A 23,217-nucleotide genomic window follows, 5' to 3' on the forward strand; every position below is an offset into this window, starting at 1 on the left:
CCAAAGTCCTGAGAATACAGGCATGAGCCACCGCGACAGGCCATATTGCTGAATTTGGTAAGTGGAGCAAAGAATCATGCAACAAATTAAGAAAACCAAAACGCAACCAAGGCGAATTCAATTGCATTTTTTTTTCCCAGCGACACTTTCTGAGACACGAACCTCTCTCTTAGGCGAACCTATTCCAGGGCGCCCTTCATTTTCATTTCTTGAAACAACAGCCTTGCAGGCCGAGCCGCTGTTCCCGAGAACTCGGCAGCCACAGGGAGCAGGTTGCATGGACCCAGGAGCGCGAGCGGCCCGGCTCTGCCAGCTTCGGCCAATCAGAGGCCAGGGAGCGGTGGGCGTGGCGTGGGGCGGTGCGCGGGCTGGGCGGTGGCTGAGGCGCGTGCTCTCACGTGGTCGCGGGGTCTGCGTCTTCCCGAGCCAGTGTGCTGAGCTCTCCGTGTCGCCTCTGCCGCCCGCGCCTGGCCTACCGCGGCACTCCCGGCTGCACGCTCTGCTTGGCCTCGCCATGCCGGTGGACCTCAGCAAGTGGTCCGGGCCCTTGAGCCTGCAAGAAGTGGACGAGCAGCCGCAGCACCCGCTGCATGTCACCTACGCCGGGGCGGCGGTGGACGAGCTGGGCAAAGTGCTGACGCCCACCCAGGTACACCGGGCGGCGGGCGTGCAGCCAGCGGCCCGGCGCGGAGGCCTGTGCCGGCCTCCTGGGTGGGACCCAGCGGAGACAGGGCCAGGGGCGGTGGGGAGGTTCAGCCTGCGTGTGTCGAGGTCCCCCAGGCCAGAGGTCCCGGGGTCCATGTCCCATGCCTGGGGGCCACCCCGAGCACCGGGAACCCGGCCTGTGGCGTGACCAGGCAGGTTCGGCCTGCGGCAGAAATTCATTCACTTTTCCCGGGCTTCAGACCCAAGAGGGACCTAGGTTCGGAAACAGGCCGGATCCCCCTCTCCCCCCACAGGGCAGGGCGCTGGAGAGGGACGTCGCCGGGACAGAGTAGGCTGTGGCTGCCCGGACGCCCCCAGAGCTTCCCCTAGGGCCTCAGCATTTTAGGCCTCGTTTTGGAGGGCTGAAGCCTCACCCGAGAGCTTGTGACGCATTATGTAACTGGCGATGAGCGCGCCGGCCGATTTCTCCTTTGTTAAATCGGTCGAGAGCGTGTAGCCGGAACGCTGGAGGGCAACGGTTTAGTTTTGGTCTTTGACCTCCCACGCCCACGGCTGGGGCTGCCGAAAGTGAAGAAACTAGATTTGCAGACGCCACTGCTAGTTGGTTATGAAGCCCCCGGGCAACAGCGTAAAATAAACTGCCCCGACCTTACATTGTTTTGGATGTTCACAGAATTTAATTTTTTTGGATGTTTAAATATGTAGTGCCCATCTAACAGAGCCTCCCCTTTCCTGCTCCCTGCCCGCCTCTCATCACCTTGGCTTTCTCCTTTCCTTTGCGCTTTGAAACGTACAGTTAATGCAGATTTCACTTCAGCAGGCTCCAGGTAACCTCCTGATCACCAAATCCAGAAACGCTGTGATTCCGGACAGACAATGTAAGGGTGTCGTTGAGAGGGGACTCAGTGCCAGGGTTGGAATCCCAGCCTCATCTGTTTCTGTTAATAGTGTGCTGGGATAGTAGCCCCATGGTGTTGTTGGGACTGAAATAATATACAGCTTGGGCAACATAGCAAGACCCCAACTCTACAAAAAAAAATTGGCCAGGTGTGATGGTGTGAGCATGCAGTTCCCAGCTGCTCAGGAGGCTGAGGTGGGAGGATCGATCGATTGAGCGCTGGAGGTTGAGGCTACAGTGAGCCTTGATAGCGTCACTACACTCCGGCCTGAGTGACAGAAGGAGACCTGGTCTCAAATAAAATAAATAACGTATATAAAACTCCAGCTCCTGGCTCTTACAGTCAATACAGGGTCATTGATTTTATTAAAAATCTATTCTGTTTTGTCTTTGGAGAGTCTGAGATCAAAGAAAGAGTATTGGTTTCTTCAGCATTTCTTGTTTTTGAGACAGAGTCTCACTCTGTCGCCCAGGCTGGAGTGCAGTGGGGTGATCTTGGCCCCCTGCAGCCTCTGCCTCCCCAGCTCAAGTGATCCTCCCACCTCAGCCTCCCGAGTAGCTGGGATTACAGGTTCCCGCCACCATGCCCAGCTAATTTTTGTAGTTTTAGTAGAGGCAGGTTTCACCGTGTTGGCCAGGCTGGTCTCAAACCCCTGACCTCAAGTGATCCTCTCTCCTAGGCCTCCCAAAGTGCTGGGATTACAGGCGTGAGCCACCACACCCAGCCAGTTTCTTCAGCATTTCTGACTTTTTTACTGCAAACTGGTTCCTTCATACAGGTTAAGAATAGACCCACCAGCATTTCGTGGGATGGTCTTGATTCAGGGAAGCTCTACACCTTGGTCCTGACAGATCCGGATGCTCCCAGCAGGAAGGATCCCAAATACAGGTGAGAGGTGGGAAAGACGAGAAGAGCAGGTCATGCAGAGATGAGTTATCGGGTGTAAGTCCCTTGCTGGACACAGAGAAGTAGACCTGGTTTGGGATGCCCCCACCCATGCTTAAGCCAGAGAGTGCCTTTCCTGCCCTTTTGCCCCCTACAGCAGGTGTCTGTAACTCACAGCTGAGAGCCATATCCACCTGTGGCCTGTTTTTATACAGCTCCATGAGCTAAGAATGGTTTTTACATTTTTATTTAGTTATTTATTTTTTATTTTTTTGAGACAGAGTCTCAGTCACCCAGGCTGGAGTGCAGTGGCATGATCTTGGCTCACTGCAACCTCCACCTCCCTGTTTCAAGTGATTCTCATGCCTCAGCTAACCGAGTAGCTGGAATTACAAGCGCCCACCACCATGCCTGGCTAATTTTTGTATTTTTAGTAGAGACAGGGTTTCACCTTGTCCAGGCTGCTCTCGAACTCCTGACCTCAGGTGATCTGCCCGCCTCAGTCTCCCAAAGTGCTGGGATTACAGGTGTGAGCCACCATGCCCGGCCTGGTTTTCACATTTTTAAATGATTGGTGAAAAATTGAAAGAAGAATAGTACTTTATGATGTGGAAATTACACAAAATTTACCTGTCAGTGTCCATCAGTTAACGTTTTATTGGAGCAAAGCTATGTGTCATCTGTGGCTGCTTTCATGCTGCCAAGGCCAAGTTGAATAGTTGCAACAGAGACTGTGGCCCCCAAAGCTTAACACATTTATTCTGTGGCCTTTTAATGGAAAGTTTGCTGACCTTTGCTCTAGAAAATGTCAGAGGGTGGGAGGGGCTGGGTCTGCTCTTCTGCAAGCACATGAGGTTCCTGCTGGCCTCTAAGAAAGTGAGGACTGGGCCGGGCGCGGTGGCTCATGCCTGTAATCCCAGCACTTTGGGAGGCTGAGTCGGGTGGATCACGAGGTCAGGAGTTCAAGACCAGTCTGGCCAACATGGTGAAACCCCGTCTCTACTAAAAATACGAAAATTAGCCAGGCATGATGGCAGGCGCCTGTAGTCCCAGCTACTTGGGAGCCTGAGGCAGAGAATTGCTTGAGCCCAGGAGGCGGAGCTTGCAGTGAGCCGAGATCGTGCCACTGCATTCCAGCCTGGGTGACAGAGTGAGACTCTGTCTCAAAAAAAAAAAAAAAAAAAAAAGAAAGGACTGTTGTTCGTGGCTGTGTTGTGGCACCGAGCATGTTCTTGATGCCCAGTTGCTGACTGTGCAGTGAATGTTCCCTGATCTCCTGTGGTGCTGACATCCCGTGTTTCTTCATGCAGAGAATGGCATCATTTCCTGGTGGTCAACATGAAGGGCAATGACATCAGCAGTGGCACAGTCCTCTCCGATTATGTGGGCTCGGGGCCTCCCAAGGGCACAGGTTAGTAAAGGTTGTTTTTGGTGGGAGGTTGGGGAGGGAGCTCGGGGGCACATTAGGATTGACCCAATGCTTTTCTTTTGAGAGCCCTTAACCCTGCTGGAAATAGCATCTCAGCTTACCTCTAGGGCAGCTGCCTTCAGGGCACACATTCAGACCTGCAGGAGTGTCAGGTGGCTAGAGCCTTGGGTTCTGGACAGACGGACCCTTTGTGTAGAGCTGTCTCTGCACCCCTAGCCCTTTAGCAAGCAGGGAAGTTGGTGAGAGGGAAGCACTGTTGCAGAAAGCTTAGCATGGCCTTTTGGGGCTGCAGTGAGTGGAATACACAGTTAAACTATCTCAAGCCTTTGCCCGGGGTGATCTTTGAGTTTCTATAAAACATTTCAGAAATGATCATAGTTTCCAAATTAACTATATAAGGTTGCTTTCTGTATTTGTTTCTGAAAAAGTCTAGCTGGGTATATTGAAAACAGATTTGGAAGACTTCAGTAGAATATATTGAAGGCGCACACACACACACATTGTATTGTGTAGTATCGTGTTATAGCTATTATATATAAAATACATGTAGATATTTAGAGATAGAAAGCCCACCATATTGAAACTTTCCAGGTTGGGTAAGTGCCACCTAAGCTGATGGTGAGATATGCATTCTTATTGCCTGGTGTTCAGTTCAGGATGTTTCCATTTGGTGGAACTGTCACAATCCTAGCTTTTTGTACAGCTTATCCAGCCAGGAGTTAACATGAAGAGGTACAAGAACGTCTCTGACATGGACAGTTGGTCATGGGCTCATGGTTTCTCTGTAGACCCAGAAGCTTCAGATGCCTTTAAACCCTCTCACACATGCATAGTAGATGGTAAAGGGACAGATTTCCCAGGGACCTAGTAAGTTCTCTAGGGCAGTTATAAAATTAGGCAGGTTAATTATGGGAAGCTTACCCATGAGAATAAGGCAATTCTCTCAAGAGCTGTGTTCTCATTTTTTTTTTTTTTCTCGAGATGGAGTCTTGCTCTGTCTCCCAGGCTGGAGTGCAGTGGCACGATCTCGGCTCACTGCAAGCTCCACCTCCCGGGTTCATGCCATTCTCCTGCCTCAGCCTCCCGAGTAGCTGGGACTACAGGTGTCCGCCACCATGCCTGGCTAATTTTATGCATTTTTAGTAGAGACGGGGTTTCACCGTGTTAGCCAGGATGGTCTCAATCTCCTGACCTTGTGATCTACCTGACTCGGCCTCCCAAAGTGTTGGGATTACAGGCGTGAGCCACTGCGCCCGGCAGAGCTGTGTTCTCATTTTTAAAAAAGCCTCAGTAACTCATTTTCTTGTTGTTTTTTCCATATTCTTGTAATATGGTATAATTTACATGTAACAAAATGGACAGATCGGAAGGGTTCAGTCAGCAAATGTGATCAATGCATACACCCATGGAAGGTAGCAGCCATTGGAAAGATAGATGACATTTCCATCGCCCAACGACGTTCTCATGTGACCTTTTTACTTAAATTCCCCCAGAGCTAACCATATTCTGACTCCTGTCTCCATAGATCACTTTCACTATTCTTTTTTTTTTTTTTTTCTGAGATGGAGTCTCGCTCTGTCTCCCAGGCTGGAGTGCAATGGCGTGATCTCGGCTCACTACAACCTCTACCTCCTGTGTTCAAATGATTCTTCTGCCTCAGCCTCCTGAGTAGCTGGGATGACAGGCGCCCACCACCACGCCCAGCTAATTTTTGTATTTTTAGTAGAGTCAAGGTTTCACCATGTTGGCCAGGCTGGTCTCGAACTTCTGACCTTGTGATCCGCCCGCCTTGGCCTCCCAAAGTGCTGGGATTACAGGCGTGAGCCACTGCGTCCAGCCACTTTCGCTATTCTTGTGTTCATATACCAGCATGTTGGGAGGTGGAGGCAGTTGGATCACTTGAAGCCAGGAGTTCAAGACCGGCCTGGCCAACATGGTAAAACTCTGTCTCTACCAAAAATACAAAAATTATCCAGGCATGGTGGCATATGTCTGTAGTCCCAGCCACCTGTGGGGCTGAGGTGGGAGGATGGCTTGAACCCGGGAGGTGGAGGTTGCAGTGAGCTGAGATTGTGCCATTGCGCTCTAGCCTGGGCGATAGAGCAAGCCTCTGCCTCCAAAAAAAAAGTATCATGCAATGTGTATTTTAAAAAATTTGGGTGACTGGTCTGCTTCATTCCAGATAATATCTGTGAGATTGGTCCATAGATTGTATCAATAGTTACACCTTTTTATTGCTCAGTAATATTCCCGTTGGTGAACAGGCCAGTTTGTTTAGCCATTCTCTATTGATGGGCATTTGGGATGTTTCCAGTATTTGGATATTATGAATAAATATCCAAATATTATCCAGTCTTTTTGTTTAAACTTCTGTGTATTATTCTAGGACTATTTAGCTTTGAAAAGAAATTGGGACACATGCTACGCCAGGATGAACCCTGAGGAACATTATGTTAGTGAAATGAGCCAGTCACACAAAGACAAATACCGTACAATTCTATGAGATACCTAAAGTAGCCAAGCTCACTGAAACAAAGTGGAGTGGCTGCCATGCATTCTTTTTTTTTTTTTTTTTAATTTTTTTTTCTTGAGACAGAGTCTTGCTCTGTCACCCAGGCTGGAGTGCAATGGTGTGATCTCGGCTCACTGCATCCTCCACCTTCCAGGTTTAAGCGATTCTCCTGCCTCAGCCTCCCGAGTAGCTGGAATACAGGTGTCCACCATCACACCTGGCTAATTTTTTTTACTTTTAGTAGAGACAGGGTTTCTCCATGTTGGGCAGGCTGGTCTTGAACTCCTGAGCTCAGATGATCTGCCCACCTCAGCCTCCCAAAGTGCTGGGATTACAGGCAAGAGCCACCATGCCTGGCAAAATTTACCATCTTAACCCTTTTTTTGAGGCTGGAGTGCAGTGGTGTGATCTCAGCTCACTTCAGCCTCCACCTCCCAGGTTCAAGTGATCCTCCCACCTCAGCCTCCTGGGTAGCTAGGATTACAGACACGTGCCACCATGCCTGGCTAATTTTTATATTTTTAGTAGAGACGGGGTTTCACCATCTTGGCCAAGCTGGTCTCGAATTCCTGACCTCAAGTGATCCACCTGCCTTAGCCTCTCAAAGTGCTGGGATTACAGGTGTGAGCCACTGCGCCCCCTCCATCTTAACCATTTTTAAGTGTACGCTACAGTAGCGTTAACTACATTCACTTTGGTTTTTTTTTTTTTTTTGAGATAGGGTCTTACTCTGTCCCCTAGGCTGGAGCACAATGGCACGTTTTCAGCTCACTGCAGGGCTCAGCTCACCTCCTGGGCTCAAGCAACCCTCCTACCTCAGGCTCCCGAGAAGCTGGGACTACAGGCACAGGCTACCACATCCAGCAAATTTTTGTATTTCTAGTAGAGACGGGGTTTCGCCATATTGCCCAAGCTGGTCTCAAATTCCTCCTGGGCTCAGGTGACCCTCCCACCTTGGCCTCCCAAAGTCCTGGGATTATAAATGTGAGCTACCATGCCCGACCACTACATTCACATTGTTGTGAAACAGATCTCTAGATTTTTCATCTTCCCCAACAGAAACCCTGTCCCCATTGACCAACAGCTCCCCATTTCCCTTCCCCCAGCCCTGGCAGCCACCATTCCACTTTCTGTTGCAGTGTTTGTCTACTTTAGATACCTCGTGGAATTGTACAGTATTTGTCTTGCGACTGGCTAATTTCACTAATGTAATGTTCTCAAGGTTCTCTGGTGTAGCATGTGTCTGAATTTCTTTTTAAGGCTGAATAGTCCTAGAGTAACACAGAGGAGTAAAGAAAAAATAAAAGGCTGGATAATATTCTGTTGTGTGTATAAACCACATTCTGATCATCTTTTCATCCATCAGTGGACAGTCGGGTTGCTTCTGCTTCTTGGCTATTGTGAATACTGCTGCATTGAACATGGGTGTGCAAATATTTAAACAACTTTTAAAAAAATAACTTTGTTTCTGGCCGGGTGCAGTGGCTCACAGCTGTAATCCCGGCACTTTGGGAGGGCGAGATGGGTGGATCACTTGAGGTCAGGAGTTTTGCCAACATGGTGAAACCTGGTCTCTACTGAAAATACAAAAACAAAACAAAACAAAACAAAACTGGGCGTGGTGGCACGTACCTGTAATCCCAGCTACTCAGGAGGCTGAGGCAGGAGAATTGCTTGAACCCAGGAGGCTGAGGTTGCAGTGAGCCGAGATCATGCCACTGCACTCCACGCCTAGGCAACAGAGTGAGACTCCATCTCAAAAAAAAAAACAAAACCCACTTTTTAAAAAAATAAGAGTTCATGGTACCTATTTGCATCCAGTACATCATTGAAACTAAGCAGCTTGTAGAAAGCTGCTTAGTTAAAGTGAGGTTGGGTCACTTTGAAGCAGGCCTCCAGTTTTCTAAGCAAGTAAGTTTTGGAGGTAGAAAGAAAATGTTCTCCTTTATCCTAGAGGCTCGACTGTGGTATGGTGGGCCCTGGTCATTGATTTGCTTTGTCCTTAATTGGTTGCTCCTACCTGACAGAAGTGAAATGGGTGTTCTGATGGGGGGTGGTGGGTGGTGACTTGAAAAGGTCCGGGAGCCTGAAGTGGGATGAATGAAGAGCACAGAGGCTCGTTGGGAGGCGAGGATAAGGGGGTGCAGAGGCCAGATCCCACAGGCCAGGAGAGGCTGGAACTAAGGGCTTGGGCTTGACACCAGTTACAGCAGGGGCCTAACACATTCTATTAAGTTGATGCAAAAGTAATTGCGGTTTTTGCCATTAATGTGTTAATTGCCATTAAATGTTAATTTGCACCAAATACCTGTCTGGACCCTCGGTGTCTTCCTTGTAAATGGTGTGGTCTGGGTGCCTCCATGTTGAAACATTCGATAAAAATGGATGATGTCCCCATCTCAAGTGCTGGGCTGTGTGTACATCTTCCCTCTGCCTCTCCCCACAGGCCTCCACCGCTATGTCTGGCTGGTTTACGAGCAGGACAGGCCGCTAAAGTGTGACGAGCCCATCCTCAGCAACCGATCTGGAGACCACCGTGGCAAATTCAAGGTGGCGTCCTTCCGTAAAAAGTATGAGCTCAGGGCCCCGGTGGCCGGCACATGTTACCAGGCCGAGTGGGATGACTATGTGCCCAAACTGTACGAGCAGCTGTCTGGGAAGTAGGGGGTTAGCTTGGGTACCTGAACTGTCCTGGAGGCCCCAAGCCATGTTCCCCAGTTCAGTGTTGCATGTATAATAGATTTCTCCTCTTCCTGCCCCCCTTGGCATGGGTGAGACCTGACCAGTCAGATGGTAGTTGAGGGTGACTTTTCCTGCTGCCTGGCCTTTATAATTTTACTCACTCACTCTGATTTATGTTTTGATCAAATTTGAACTTCATTTTGGGGGGTATTTTGGTACTGTGATGGGGTCATCAAATTATTAATCTGAAAATAGCAACCCAGAATGTAAAAAAGAAAAAATTGGGGGGAAAAAGACCAGGTCTACAGTGATAGAGCAAAGCATCAAAGAATCTTTAAGGGAGGTTTAAAAAAAAAAAAAAAAAAAAAGATTGGTTGCCTCTGCCTTTGTGATCCTGAGTCCAGAATGGTACACAATGTGTTTTTATGGTGTCACTCACCTAGACAACCAGAGGCTGGCATTGAGGCTAACCTCCAACACAGTGCATCTCAGATGCCTCAGTAGGCATCAGTATGTCACTCTGGTCCCTTTAAAGAGCAATCCTGGAAGAAGCAGGAGGGAGGGTGGCTTTGCTGTTGTTGGGACATGGCCATCTAGACCGGCAGCAGTGCTCGCTGACAGCTTGGGAGGAAACCTGAGATCTGTGTTTTTTAAATTGATCGTTCTTCATGGGGGTAAGAAAAGCTGGTCTGGAGTTGCTGAACGTTGCATTAACTGTGCTGTTTGCTTGTAGTTGAATAAAAATAGAAACCTGAATGAAGGAACTGAGTCCCCGGATGTTTTGTTCTATTGGGTATAGGTTTCATAAGTGTGAGAAGTCAAGTCTCAGGGCGAGTCGTCTCCGTGACCAGCAAGTAACAGCTGGGACTTGTTCTAGGGGCCATATGGAGGGTCTGTGCCTCTACATGTGCCATTAACCCACAGCAGGAGCAAACAGTTCAGATTTGAGGTTTCTAAAAAAAAAAATCATAAAATGTGAGGCCGAGTCTTATTGCCCAAAAAGCACCTTTGCTTCAAGTGGTCCTTTTGACCCAAGAAGGATGTTCTAAAGAAGATGGCTGAAAACCTTCCCCCTTGGTGAAGTCTGGCGCGGACACCGTAACAATGCCTAAGAAGTAGCCTGCACTTTCCGTTCTGATGTGTTATCCACAGAGGCTCAGTACCAAAGAGGTGCGCAGGGTAGGAGGGTGAGAAGGTCACAGTCTCATGCCATCTGATGTACCGAAAGAAAGGAAAGGAGGTGTTTGAAGGTGCAAATCACTGTGATTTGGTCTCTGCGATGCAAAGGGGGGGTCCTGAATCAGGCCTGACAGGTGCTAATGACTAGCCCTTCCCCATCTTTCACTGCAGTACTTTTTTCTCTGAAAAAACTTGGAAATGTTGCCTTGCTGGAAGCACATAAGGTAGATGTAAGTTTTCTTTTTTTCTTTAATTTTTTTGAGATGGAGTCTCACCCTATCACCCAGGCTGGAACGCAGTGGAATAATCTCGGCTCACCGCAACCTCCACCTTCTGGGTGGGTTCAAGTGATTCTCTTGCCTCAGCCTCCTGAGTAGCTGGGATTACAGGCATGCACCACTATGCCCAGCTAATTTTGTATTTTTAGTAGAAAAGGGGTTTTGCCATGTTGGCCAGGCGGCTCTCAAACTCCTGACCTCCTGACCGCTTTGGCCTCCCAAAGTGCTGGGATTACAGGCATGAGCCACCATGCCAAGCCTGGAAGTTTTTTTTTTTTTTTTTTTTTTTTACTTTAGAGTTCTAAAATTCGTTTTTTTGCGTAATAAGATTTTGTTGAACACAAGTTACAAAGAAAACAACTGTCAGCTGGGTGCCGTGGCTCACGCCTGTAATCCCAGCACTTTGGGAGGCCGAGGTGGGTGGATGAACTGAGGTCAGGAGTTCAAGACCAGCCTGGCCAACATGGTAAAACACCATCCCTACTAAAAATACAAAAATTAGCTGGACATGGTGGCGGGCGCTTGTAATCCCAGCTACTAGGGAGGCTAAGGCAGGAGAATCGCTTGAGCCTGGGAGGCGAGGTTGCAGTGAGCTGTGATCGCGCACTTAAGCCTGGGTGACAAGAGCGAAACTCTGTCTCGGAAAAAAAAAAAAAAACTGTCCTGTTGACCTTGGAAATAAATGTAAAGTCTGGGCATGGAGACTCACACCTGTAATCCCAGCACTTTGTGAGGCCAAGGTGGGGCAGATCACCAGCCTGGGCAACATGGCAAAACCCCTCTCTCTCTAAAAAAATGCAAAAATTAGCCCGATGTGTGGACTCGTTCCTGTAGTCCCAGCTACTAGGGAGGCTGAGGTGGGAGGATCACTTGAGGTCAGGAGGTCAAGGCTGCAGTAATTCCAGCTACTTGGGAGGTAGAGGCAGAAGAACTGCTTAAACCTGGGAGGTGGAGGATGCAGTGAGCCAGCATCACGCCACTGCACTCCAACCTGGGTGACAGCGAGACTCCATCTAAAAAAAAAAATAGAAAAAGAAAAACATATTAATACTAACACGGAACTAAAGAGAAAAAAAATACATATATATGAGAAGGCAGTAGTCATCTAAGAAAGAAGGGTGATGCCTTCAACTGGTATGTGATGTGAACTTTCCCAAGGGCGGCTAGGAAGGGGGTGACCCCCATTCTGAACTCAACTCTGGCCTCAAGGTCCAGCTGATAACCACCGGGCCCACTGGGTCACAAATTCCAGCTTCCTCATTTGAAAAAACATCAGGGTTGCAGGGGGTTGTCAGCCTGCCTTATTTACCTCACAGCGTTGTTGGAGGACAAAATCATCTTTTGTTGGGGTTAAGAGTTAATGTATGTAAATGACTAAACTTGGCCTGATTGTCATGTAAGAACAAAGTACAAAAGTCCAGTTTCCTCAGGTCTGTTTCCTCACTGCAGCCTCCGCCTCCTGGGTTCAAGCGATTCTCCTGCCTCAGCCTTCCTAGTCCCCCTGCCTTCCTTACTGCCTCCTCAGGCAGGTACTAGGAGGAGTAGGACAACTCTGTCCATAGCAGGTGTTTGTTAGGAGCAGGGACCCGCATCCCTGCTTCCTGGTAACTGCCCTGGGACACATCCCTGACAAACTTGCGCAGTGGGACTTTTTTTTGAGACCGAGTCTCATTCTGTTGCTCAGGCTGGAGTGCAGTGGTGCCATCTTGGCTCACTGCAGTCTCCGCCTCCTGGGTTCAAGCGATTCTCCTGTCTCAGCCTCCCGAGTAGCTGGGATTACAGGCGCCCACCACCACGCCCGGCTGATTTTTGTATTTTTAGTAGAGACGGGGTTTCACCATGTTGGCCAGGCTGATCTCAAACTCCTGACCTCAGATGATCCACCCACCTCGATCTCCCAAAGTGCTGGGATTACAGCTGTGAGCCACCGAGACCTTTTCTAAAGATAGCACCTACAATCTCAGACATAGGGCCCTTTCCCAAACTAGCTAGACATTTCTCACCACAGTGAGAAATGGATGAAAGAGGCTACAGGAAGCTTTTCTACCCTACTGAAGATGGAATACTCCTTTGGGTATAGATCAGACAGGTCTCGATTCAGACCCCACCCTGCCACTTACTCTGGAGTGAGCTTATTTCTTCATTTGTGAAAGCCTAGTGTTCCATCATGTGGCAAGCGTAAGCATGCCATCGACGTTATCTGTTTCTCTAACCCTTTCCAGTATTATTTTCAGATGTACCTAATATAGAAACTCCAATGAACAGAGGTACTTAGGAAACACAATTGTCACTGAGTGTGATGTTACAGAAGGTTTTGTAGTTGGGATTAACCCATGTTGATAATTATTTATGAGTATACCTTTCTGCTTTAGCCTATCAGAGTGAACATGACTGGTCACATTTGTCTCCGACACATGAACATCCTGTAGGAAACAAGAGTGATCTTTAGGTCATCATATTCTTTTCTTTTGAAACAGAGTTTCACTGTTGTTGCCCAGGCTGGAGTGCAGTGGTGCCATCTTGGCTCACTGCAACCTCCGCCTCCCACGTTCAAGCGATTCTCCTGCCTCAGCCTCCCGAGTAGGTGGGATTACAGGCGCCCGCCACCACGCCCAGCTAATTTTTGTATTTTTAGTAGAGATGGGGTTTCACCATGTTGGCCAGGCTGGTCTTGAACTCCTGACCTCAGGTGATCCACCCACCTCAGCCTTCCAAAGTGCTGGGCCCACCCCACGTCATCATACTCTAAAGAGCAATTTCCAGGAGTGTCCAAGGGAGAGAACACAAGTCATGGGTTCTTAGTTTCTGTTTCTGGTTGGGCCAGTAAAGCCCCCTCCTCGTCCCCCTTTTCCATTTATCACTAGACACAGAAACCAAAAACCATAGCTTCAGGCTGCCAAAAGCCTAGAACAAAACAAAACAGAGTAACAACAAAATAAGGTGGGTTGGACAAGCCTGATAGAGGCTTAAGCATTTGGGATCTTACTGAGATTGTCCTGACTCCCAAATCATATCCCTGAAATTTTATATTTTTTACTATCTCATTGTTTTACATGTAAAATTATTCTAATAAAAGCAGAATATGAGGGGAGAGGGATCTAATATTACAGTGGGATCATTTCAAATATTTGGTTATAGTGCCTTCTCCACAGCCTGCTTTTCTTTAAGGGTGCCCAATTTCTCTCTTCAGCAATGCATGCTTCTATGCACGACTGGCACGGGGGGGGGGGGGGGGGTTTTGTGTGTGTGTGTGTGTGCGCGTGCGCGTGCACATGCCTTCTATTCTTTAGGACAGAAAGGTGCAGTTGACCACGTGCCCACATCGAATGGGGCACGAATCCAAGTTCTTCAGCCCCATAGAAGAACTTGGAAGACAGAGCTTTACCTGAAAGGCTTGAATGGCTCTTCTTGGAGCGACCGAGGCTATGGAGAACAGTTTCAGGAGGGTGGCTGTCCCTCTGAGTTGTGAACTGGTGAACCTAGAAGGGAAACTTCCTGCTACAATAACACAGCAAGGCGATGTGATGAACACTTTTATTTACAAATATAATTAAAAGCTCTGACAGTTATCATGCTCTTCCTTGGAACCTGAAAAATGTTTTGTTTTGTTTTTAAAGTGCATGCAAAAGAAGTAAAGCCTTTTTTTTTCTCATCATTTTTTATTGTAAGAAAATACACAGTTTGAAAGTGTGAATAATGCAATATTTATGACCAAGAAATGGGACTTAGGAAGGGGAAGGGAGATAAAGAAAAAGATCAAGATGATCTGATTGAGAGACAGTGTTGAACTCCAAATACTGAATTGGAAAAGGAGGGAGGTGGGGAGGAACAGGAGGAGGAAGTAAAAAAATTTGATCAGAGAAACAGTTAAAATACAATATGAAAATAAGTAATACCTCTCCTTAAATTCCTTCTATACACAAAATACACGATTTGCCAAAGCCCAATTTGTGCTACTGGGATTCTGTGAGCTCCTTAAGTGTATTCACATCCTCTGCAACAGCAGAAAATGATTATGATACAATCAGAATATGCTGAAGACAAGTTAAACTCTTGCCAGCAGGTTCTTAAAAATCACAAGATCTCTTCACCCCACCCACCCCCCATCCCCAAAAAAGTAATAATATGTCACCACTGATATGTACATCACAATTAGTTTCTGTAAAATGTATCAAATTTTCAATCTTTAATAAAACTTTGTTTTTTTTATTCCTGATGAATAAATACCAAAAAAATAAAATAAAATAAAATAATGCAGCAGCTAGTTAAGGTGTAAGGCTGCGGATATTGTGTCTCTCTCCCCCTTGGCATTTATTATTATTATTTTTTGCTTTACTTTCACAGATTGGTGGTAATGAGTGATTGCTTAAAGCAATATACATCCACTTTTTTTGTTGTTGGTTTATTGGTTTTGTTAAAACTGTCTCCAAAGTTTTCACTGAAACATTTTGAATCACATCAATACTGTGACGTGTACTATGAATAGAAGAGACGGCCAGGTTTTGGCCAGCACTGAAAGTTGACACGGGGGGAGGAAGGGGGCCCCTGATGGAGTAAGAATAAACAGGCACTAGTCCGACACGATGTCAGTAAGAGTAAGAGAGAGAGAGAGTGAGAGCAACGCCCGTTAAAATGGGGAATGTGGTTTTGCAGGGTCTGAATTTTTTTCTGTTTTCTTTTTTTTTTTTTTTTGTAAATGGCAAAAAATTTAATCTCATCTATAGTCCTCCTTAGGAAAATCTAATGTAACCAAATTCCCAAATCCCATTCTGAGGCTCTCCATGTCAAAAGTTTCAATCTCTCGCTCTTGCCTTTCCAATAGGTTCTTTATTCTCTCGCTGCGTTCCTTCTGAAGGGCAGCCAGCTCCTCTTCAATCTGAAAGAAGCACGATGCAGTTCTTAATGGAAAGCATCTCCTAACAGGCACCCACGTGCACGCGATACACCCATAGGCACACATATGACATGCACACACACATAGGCACACACATGAAGTGCACACACACGCACACACACACACACACAGGAACTACGGGAGGACCGAGGAAGGCTGGCCGAGTCCTGTGATCAATGCATCTAAATCATTATATTTAAAACTTGCTCACAAGAATATCAATGTTTGGGGTCCACCTGGGGCTGGCAATGCCGTTCTAGCAAGCCCAGCGGCTGGGCAGATCTAGGTCAGTGTCTTGTGTTAGGGGATGGCTCATGAGAAGCTAAAAGACACTCAAGCACAATTGGATTGTGCTGCTTTCCCACAGAGAGCCAAATGCCTCCTGGGTCATTAGTAATTTAGTTCTAGAACAGGAGCTGGGAAAATAGTCTGTTACGTTGGTCTCAGGGAACTACTGGAAGAAAGTGCAAATAAGTGGTTAAGCAAATAAATGCCTAACAGCTTTGAGATGCCTTATGAAATCTTTTCTACTTCATATTCCTCAGAATTTCTAAAGCAATGAATATTTCAGTTGGGATAACAGTTATGCATGGCAATATCAGCCTATCATCATTTTAATTTTTTTTTAAACAGCCCTGCTGGTGATTTCTCTCGGTTTAAAAATAGCTGAAAAGTCAAATCTATTGTACATTTGGCTTCCTCGTGCCATTTGGCAGCCCTGCTGTCAGCTCACAGTACCTTTCAGGTGTCACATCAACCACCCCAGCAACCCACATCATTCCTCTGGCTGGGAACGTTGAGGGTTTCCTAGCAGAGCAGAAGAAAGACTTAGGATGTGGGGTCAGACATGCGTGCCTTGGTGTTTCGGCCTGTAGAAGGGGGACAATGCCTACCTCACAAGGGTACCAGTAGCATAAAGCAGATAAGTGAAAAGTGCCCAGTTTAATCTCTAACTAAGGAAGGCTGCATATATGGCAGTTCCCTCAGCCACGCCCCCTTCCACCCAGTGGCACGGGACCCCTGGTAATGCTCCCTTACCTTCTGCTCAAGGTGTGCTCTGCGCAGAGACACTCTCTGCTCTAGCTTCTGGAGCTCACGTTCATGTTGTGCCTCTGTTTGCATCTTGATTTTGCTCTGGTAGGCGTTGAGCAGCTCCATTTCCTGCTGGAGCTGTAGCCTCAAGGCCTGGCATTCTGCTTCTTGAGCCTCATCTAGCCGTAACTGCGGGCACAGAAGACACACACGGTCATGAACCCTTGCCTACAGCCCTTGGTGGCCTACAGCCCTTGGTGACTACTGGAAGAGGTCTCCTCATTTGGATTGAAATTGGTTGCCCCCTCAAAAACACAGATGCTCTGGGTACATTCAGAGTTAGGAATCAAAAACAGTCAAGTCTGCCCAATGGGCTGCAATACCAAACACATTCTTTTCAGTATGATCTGAAACCACAGCAGCAGGCGTCAGGAAGGCTACACCTGTGGGCTTTGGAGGTAGGCTCCTGGGCTTGAATTATAGCTACACCATCCACTTTGTGTGTGTTACACCTTGGCACGTTACCTACCTCTCTAGATCTCATGTGTTTCATCCTCAAGAAAATAACAAGAATAGTTCCTATTGCCGGAGATGGGTGGGAGGATTAGATGAAAGAATTAATATAAAACCCTAGGCACAGTTCTCAATGCATTACAAGTTTTCAATAAATAGTAGTGGTTATCATTATTTCGGTTTCAACTGATCATGCCCTTATTTCAAGTTCTTTAACCCTAAAATCATTTAGATACGCTTAGCTCTAAAAAATTGATTCCAATTTCCATAAAACTTGAGGAATATACCACAGTACTGTTATGCTCCAAGTAGTAATGTTGGCACCTATTGTTGGCTATAAAAGTTACATTGCTAGCCAGCCAATCCAAAACTCCAAATGCTTCAAAATCTCTTCCCTGGCTGGTGGCTCACCTCTGTTATCTCAGCGCTTTGGGAGGCCAGGGTGTGAGGATTGCTTGAGGCCTGGCATTCAATACTAGCCTGGGAAATATTGTGAGACCCCCATCTATACAAAGATTTTTAAAAAAATTAGCCAGGCATGGTGGCATGTGCCTGTAGTCCCAGCTACTTTGGGAGGCTGAGGCAGAAGAATCTCTTGAACCCAGGAGTTCGAGGCTGCAGTGGGCTATGATCACACCACTGCACTCCAGCTTGGCAGACAGAGACTTTGTCTCATAAAAAAAAAAACTCTTCCTCTCAGAGGGTAGGTAGGCTTGATAATTTTAAGAGGCATAACTGCTTTGAAGCAGTGCCTGAACTTTGTCTTATACAAGATACCCAGATCCTGCGTGGAGAATGAACCAAGTAGAAGCGCCAACTTCTCAAAGCAGAGTGGAAGGTTTCGGACCATCAGCAGGACAGTGTTTAGGAATGATGACCCTGGGTTGCAGGCTTGGTTTGGTCCAATTTTGGCAGGCCCACAGTTTGGCTGAGAACTATGAGATTAGAACCCTTGAATCAGTCCATTTACCCTGAGCTTATCTGTGTTTCCTTATTGACCACTTTTCCAAGATACTTATTCTCCACCTTATGTACAATTTGTGACAATATACATATCTTGATTGAAAAATTACTTTTTGAAATGTTATATTAAAATAGTTTTAGTTATTTGCATGTATCTTCTTTTAGTACTTCTGGAGAAACATACTATAGAGATTAAAGGAACAAAATAAATTACATAATCATATTTCCAAGGTACCTTCTAAAAATTAATCCTAACCAGGTTTCATTAAAACCCTTAAAGAGGACAGACAGTTCTCATTTTCCCAGTAAGGAATGAAGGAATAAGAGACACTAGACACAATACATAGTCTTTGGCAGGAACAGACTCACAGGTAAATGCCAAAGGATTTACTGGCTCCCAATGAGGGTTGTTACTGATTCCCTCTTGATATGGGAGGTTCCTTATCAGTAAAGGCAGTGAAAGTCCTGTTCTTTTCTACTTGTCTGCATTAGTTGCTGTAAGCCCCAGCTAAGTGGGTGAGAGGTTCATTCTATGGTCAATTTAGACCATCTAAACATCTAAATATCTTTAAACATTTAGAACATCTCCATTTCCTTTTGTTTCTGGCACGCTATTATTATTAGCAGTAACTGGTACCATTGTTCTGTACCAGCTCTGACTCTGATGGCCCAGTGCTAGAAATCAGAGGATATTCCAGCATTTAGTTTTTATCACCCAAGGTCACACACATCAAATCCATTAAAAAGTTGTTTTTTCGTGGTTTTTGAGACAGTCTCACTCAGTTGCCCAGGCTGAGTGCAGTGATGTGATCTCAGCTCACTGCAACCTCCTTCTCCCAGGTTCAAGTGATTCTCCTGCCTCATCCTCCCGAGTAGCTGAGATTACAGGTAAGTGCCACCAGGCCCAGCTAATTTTTTGTATTTTTAGTAGAGATGGCATTTCACCATGTTGGCCAGGCTGGTCTCAAACTCCTGAACTCAGGTGATCCGCCTGCCTTGGCCTCCCAAAATACTGTGATTATAGGTGTGAGCCACCGTGCCCAGCTCCATTAAAAAGTTTTATAAGAGTATAGGTAAATATGTCTGATCTCTACAGTGGCTTACGCTGAAGATACGATAAGAGGCAACATAATGTAGAAGCAGCCAAGCATACAGGCGCACAGGATTCCCCCCAAGATGGGTTCAAATCCTAGCTCTACCACTAATTAGCTATGTGACCTTCCCCCTTATCCCCCCAAGCCAGTGGTTGGCACACTACAGCCCATGGGCCAAATCTAGCCTGGTGCCTTTGAGATGGAGTCTCACTCTGTCACCAGGCTAGAGTGCTGTGGTGTGATCTCGGCTCACTGCAACCTCCGACTCCCTGGTTGAAGCGATTCTCCTGCCTCAGCCTCCTGAGTAGCTGGGATTACAGGCACGTGCCACCATGCCTAGCTAATTTTTGTATTTTTAGCAGAGATGAGGTTTCACCAGGTTGGCCAGGCTGGTCTCGAACTCCTGACCTCAGGTGATCCACCCGCCTCGGCCTCCCAAATTGTTGGGATTACAGGCATGAGCCGCTTCGCCCAGCCATAAATAAAGTTTTATTGGACATTGATAATACTCATTAATTTATGTTTTGTCTATGGCTGCATTTGTGCTACAATGGCAAAGCTGAGTAGCTGTGACAGAGACCCTGTGGTCCACAAAGCTAATTACTATCTGTCCCTTTACAGACAAAGTTTGCCAACTCCTGTCCTGAGCAAGTAGCTTTACTTCAGTGAACTTCAGTTTCCTCACAGGTAAATTAGGGTCAAAACAGTAACTACTTCAAAGGGGTTTCACAAAAATGAAATGAGGTAACACTTATGAGATGTTTAACATTGATTGTACTTGCCACATGGTAAGTAGTCAGTAAAGGATGCTGTAATGATCACACACTTATCTTCTCCCTGTCTCAGAAGAAAGGGCATTTCTCTCCTTTTATTCAAGGGTAATCATTGACCTGTATTTCTGATCCTGTTCTCTCTCATCTTATTTATTTTTTTTAAGAGTCCCAGTCTTGTTCTGTTGCTCAGGCTGGAGTGCAGTGGTGTGATCATAGCTCACTGCAGCCTTGAACTCCTGGGCTTGAGTGATCCTCCTGCTTCAGCCTCCCAAGTTACTGGGACTACAGGCATGTGCCACCATGCCTGGCTAATTTATGTATTTTTTGTAAAGACAGGGTCTTGCTATGTTGCCTAGGCTGGTCAAGAATTCTTGGCCTCAAGTGACCCTTCCCACAAAGTGCTGGGATTACAGGCGTGAGCCACCACGCCTGGTCTCTCCCATTTTATATAACAAACATTCATTGAACGCTTGTTGTATGCCACACATTGTTGCAGAGGCTGAGCATATAAAGATTAACAAGACAAAAACCCTATCAACCTCCATGTGTCTATCAACTTCTTCCTTCTCTTTGCCTTTCATCTCCCTCTGCACTCCTTTCCTCGCACTCATTCTGATCCTAACCCTCTACTTCTACCGCTCACATTAAGGTGACCCATGATAGCCTGGAAGTGGCCTGTTACCTGACCTTCCAGCAGCATTTGGTATTGCTGACTGCCCCTTCCTTCTTGAAATCTTTGTCTTCTGAGATACCACAACTTCTTGGTCTTTGTCTTCCCTCTCTGACTATTCCCTTTCCAGTAGTCCTTACCTACCTGGTCCTTAAATGTGGGTGTTCTTAAGGGCTTTGTCCTGGGCCCTCTTCTTCCTCTAACCGCTCTTCCTAAGAATCTCATCTATTTCAAAAGCCTCAATTACCATCTACATATGTACAAATGACTCCCACACTAAACCTCTATTTCAGACTTTTCTTCTGAGGTCCAGACGAGCTCCTGTAGTCTACCAGAGACATCCTCCTCTGGATGTTTCCCAGGCTCTCAGGCTCCACACAGCCAATACATCACCTTTTCCTTCCCACACCCCAATCTGTTCCACTTCCTTTTTTACCATATAGGTAAATACAGGTAGACCATCATCTACTGTTTTATTTTTGTTTTTTTTTTTTAGATGGAGTCTCACTCTGTCACCCAGGCTGGAGTGCAGTGGTGTGATCTCGGCTCACTGCAACCTCTGCTGCCTCCTGGGTCCAAGCGATTCTCCCGCCTCAGTCTCCCAAGTAGCTGGGATTACACAAGTGTGTGCCACCAAGCCCAACTAATTTTTGTATTTTTAGTAGAGACAGGGTTTTGCCACACTGGCCAGGCTGGTCTCGAACTCCTGACCTCAGGTGATCTGCCTGCCTCGGCCTCCCAAAGTGCTAGGATTACAGGCATGAGCCACCATGCCTGGCCCATCATCTACTGTTTTGTTCAAACCAGAGACTGGAAGTCATCCTGAACACTGGACTCTCCACGTTCAACCTGTCATTAAGTACTCTCAATTCTACCTCCCACCAAATTTAGTAACTTCCCCCTTCATCCCGACTGCCCCTTTTCTAGTCTGGCTACCACTCCCTCATACCCCGGGTAAAAGTCACTTCACAAATCATCTCCTAATATCCATTCTTCCCATCTCCCAGGCCATTCTCCATGTCACCAGATGGTTCAAAAACACAAATCTGATGTCACACCCTGCCTAATACCCTCCAGTGGCTTTTCATTGTTTCAGATAAAGACAAAAATTCTTAACAAAGCCTGAAAGCCCCTACGTGACCCAGCCTGTTTACCCCTCCAGTCTTGTTCTCATGTTAGTCCTCTCCTAGTTCCCTACATCCCAAACATAATAGATTTCTGTGAATTCTTCCAAAGTGCCACTGCCTTCCCAATGTTCACACGTTCCTCATGTGTAGGTTCCTCAGCCTACATAGCCATTGTGCCAGGGAGGCCTCTCCTGACTCTCCAGACCAGGCGAGCTCTCCTGCTTTGCAGTCTGTTGGCACCTTGCTCTTGCTCTGACATTACACGGAGTAGACTTTTCCAATGTCTGTTTCCTCCATGCTTCCATAAACTCCATAAAGACGTGATCCATGACTGTCTTATCCACCACAGTATCTCCAGATGCCTGGTACATCACGTAGGCACTCAATGAATACTTGCTGGATGGATGAATAGATGAATGCACTAGCTCCCATCCTCGGCCTAAGAACATGCATGCTTAAGCATCTCCCAACTAACAGAAGTCTTTCTTCAACTCTCTCTCCTTTTGCTAAAGCTCTTGTTCTCTTTTCCTTCATTGATGAGGATCTGGGAAAAGCAGTCTCACTTACCATTTGGATTTCACTTTATAATCCCTCATTCAATGCTCTATAATGTCTCCCAGTCCCACCACTCCACTGATTGTCCGAGACAAGCAATGGACGAATCCAGTGCTAGGTCCAATGAACACCTCAAAGTTTATTCTTCTAATTGATCTCTGCAACATGTGACGCTGTCAGTTAGAAACTCCTGCTCTGGCTCCTGTGACATGCTCTCTTCGGGTTCCCTTCCTGTGTCTCTGATTATTCACTTTTGTTCTACTTCTACCTCAGCCCTCAAATGTTGATGTCTACCAGACTCTGTCCTTAGTTCTTTCCTCTCTAAGAATACCTCCTGTCCCCAGCAGATCTCATCCATTCCTACCAGCCACAAGTGCACACATATAACAATGAAGTCTAGCTTTCTGCCTTTAATCTTGACATCCCTCCTAAACTGCAGGTTTCCATTATCTGTACCTGTCTACCTGGTCACCCACAAAACGCAGACACCAGGTCTACAACTTAGTCAATTATCCTTGCAGGCATCCAAACTCACTCTTTTATTGTTCTAGTTTGGTAAGATAATGACCTATTCTACTCTGTTGTCAAACCTCTCAAATTGGTCACTAAGTTATTTCTATTCTTGCCTCCTAAATATTTCTTAAAACCTTCCCCACTCCTCTCCATCTCCATTAGCATGTTCTCTCATCATCTTTTTCCTGAACTATTATAATGGCTTCCTAACAGGTCTCTTTACCTATATTTGCCACATTTCTGCTAATATCTTTCTGTAACACAAATCTGATCCAGTTATGCTTTCCTTCTTAAAACAGGGTTCAACAGCTCTCCATTGCTTACAAAATAACATTCAAACTCCTGGCTTCTGAGGCTCTGACCCTGACTATCCTCCCGCTTTCCCTCAACAAGCATCCTATACTCTTGCCATAGCAATTACTCATTGTTTCTCAAATGTGCCATCCTCTTTCACGCCTCTAAGTCTTTGCATATACTGTATCCTCTGTCAGGAACAACTTTTTCTTTTATGCCTATTTGGTAAACTATTACTCTTTAAGACTCATCTCCTTGG

At 46.5% G+C, this 23,217-nt stretch overlaps 2 protein-coding genes across 33 annotated transcripts in view; one reads left to right on the forward strand and one right to left on the reverse strand.

Moving 5' to 3' along the window:
* The first annotated feature begins 514 nt into the window (after positions 1 to 514).
* On the forward strand, positions 515 to 9,833 carry PEBP1 (phosphatidylethanolamine binding protein 1). The gene is made up of 4 exons (XM_509413.8): positions 515 to 649; positions 2,344 to 2,453; positions 3,761 to 3,861; positions 8,838 to 9,833. Exons 1-4 carry the CDS (start codon positions 515 to 517, stop codon positions 9,053 to 9,055), a joined length of 564 nt encoding a protein of 187 aa, XP_509413.5. The 3' UTR covers positions 9,056 to 9,833.
* A 4,215-nt stretch (positions 9,834 to 14,048) lies between these two features.
* Positions 14,049 to 23,217, reverse strand: part of TAOK3 (TAO kinase 3) — a 223,643-nt gene continuing 214,474 nt past the window's right edge. For all 32 annotated transcript variants that reach the window (XM_016924344.4, XM_016924350.4, XM_063785053.1 and 29 more), the window contains 2 exons: positions 16,463 to 16,645; positions 14,049 to 15,406 (listed from right to left, as the gene is read on the reverse strand). In XM_016924344.4, the coding sequence (XP_016779833.1) occupies positions 15,245 to 15,406; positions 16,463 to 16,645 (345 nt within the window). In that variant the 3' untranslated portion in view covers positions 14,049 to 15,244. The remainder of the gene's footprint in view (positions 15,407 to 16,462; positions 16,646 to 23,217) is intronic.

This window comes from Pan troglodytes, chromosome 10 (genome assembly GCF_028858775.2).
Source record: "Pan troglodytes isolate AG18354 chromosome 10, NHGRI_mPanTro3-v2.0_pri, whole genome shotgun sequence".
NCBI lineage: Eukaryota > Metazoa > Chordata > Mammalia > Primates > Hominidae > Pan > Pan troglodytes.

Excerpts from the sequence above, each read along its gene's own strand:
- PEBP1 (XM_509413.8), top strand. The coding sequence starts at position 515 with ATGCCGGTGGACCTCAGCAAGTGGTCCGGGCCCTTGAGCCTGCAAGAA. Across the intron at positions 650-2,343 it reads AAGTGCTGACGCCCACCCAG|GTTAAGAATAGACCCACCAG; the intron begins GTACACCGGGCG and ends TCCTTCATACAG. Across the intron at positions 2,454-3,760 it reads AGGAAGGATCCCAAATACAG|AGAATGGCATCATTTCCTGG; the intron begins GTGAGAGGTGGG and ends TTCTTCATGCAG.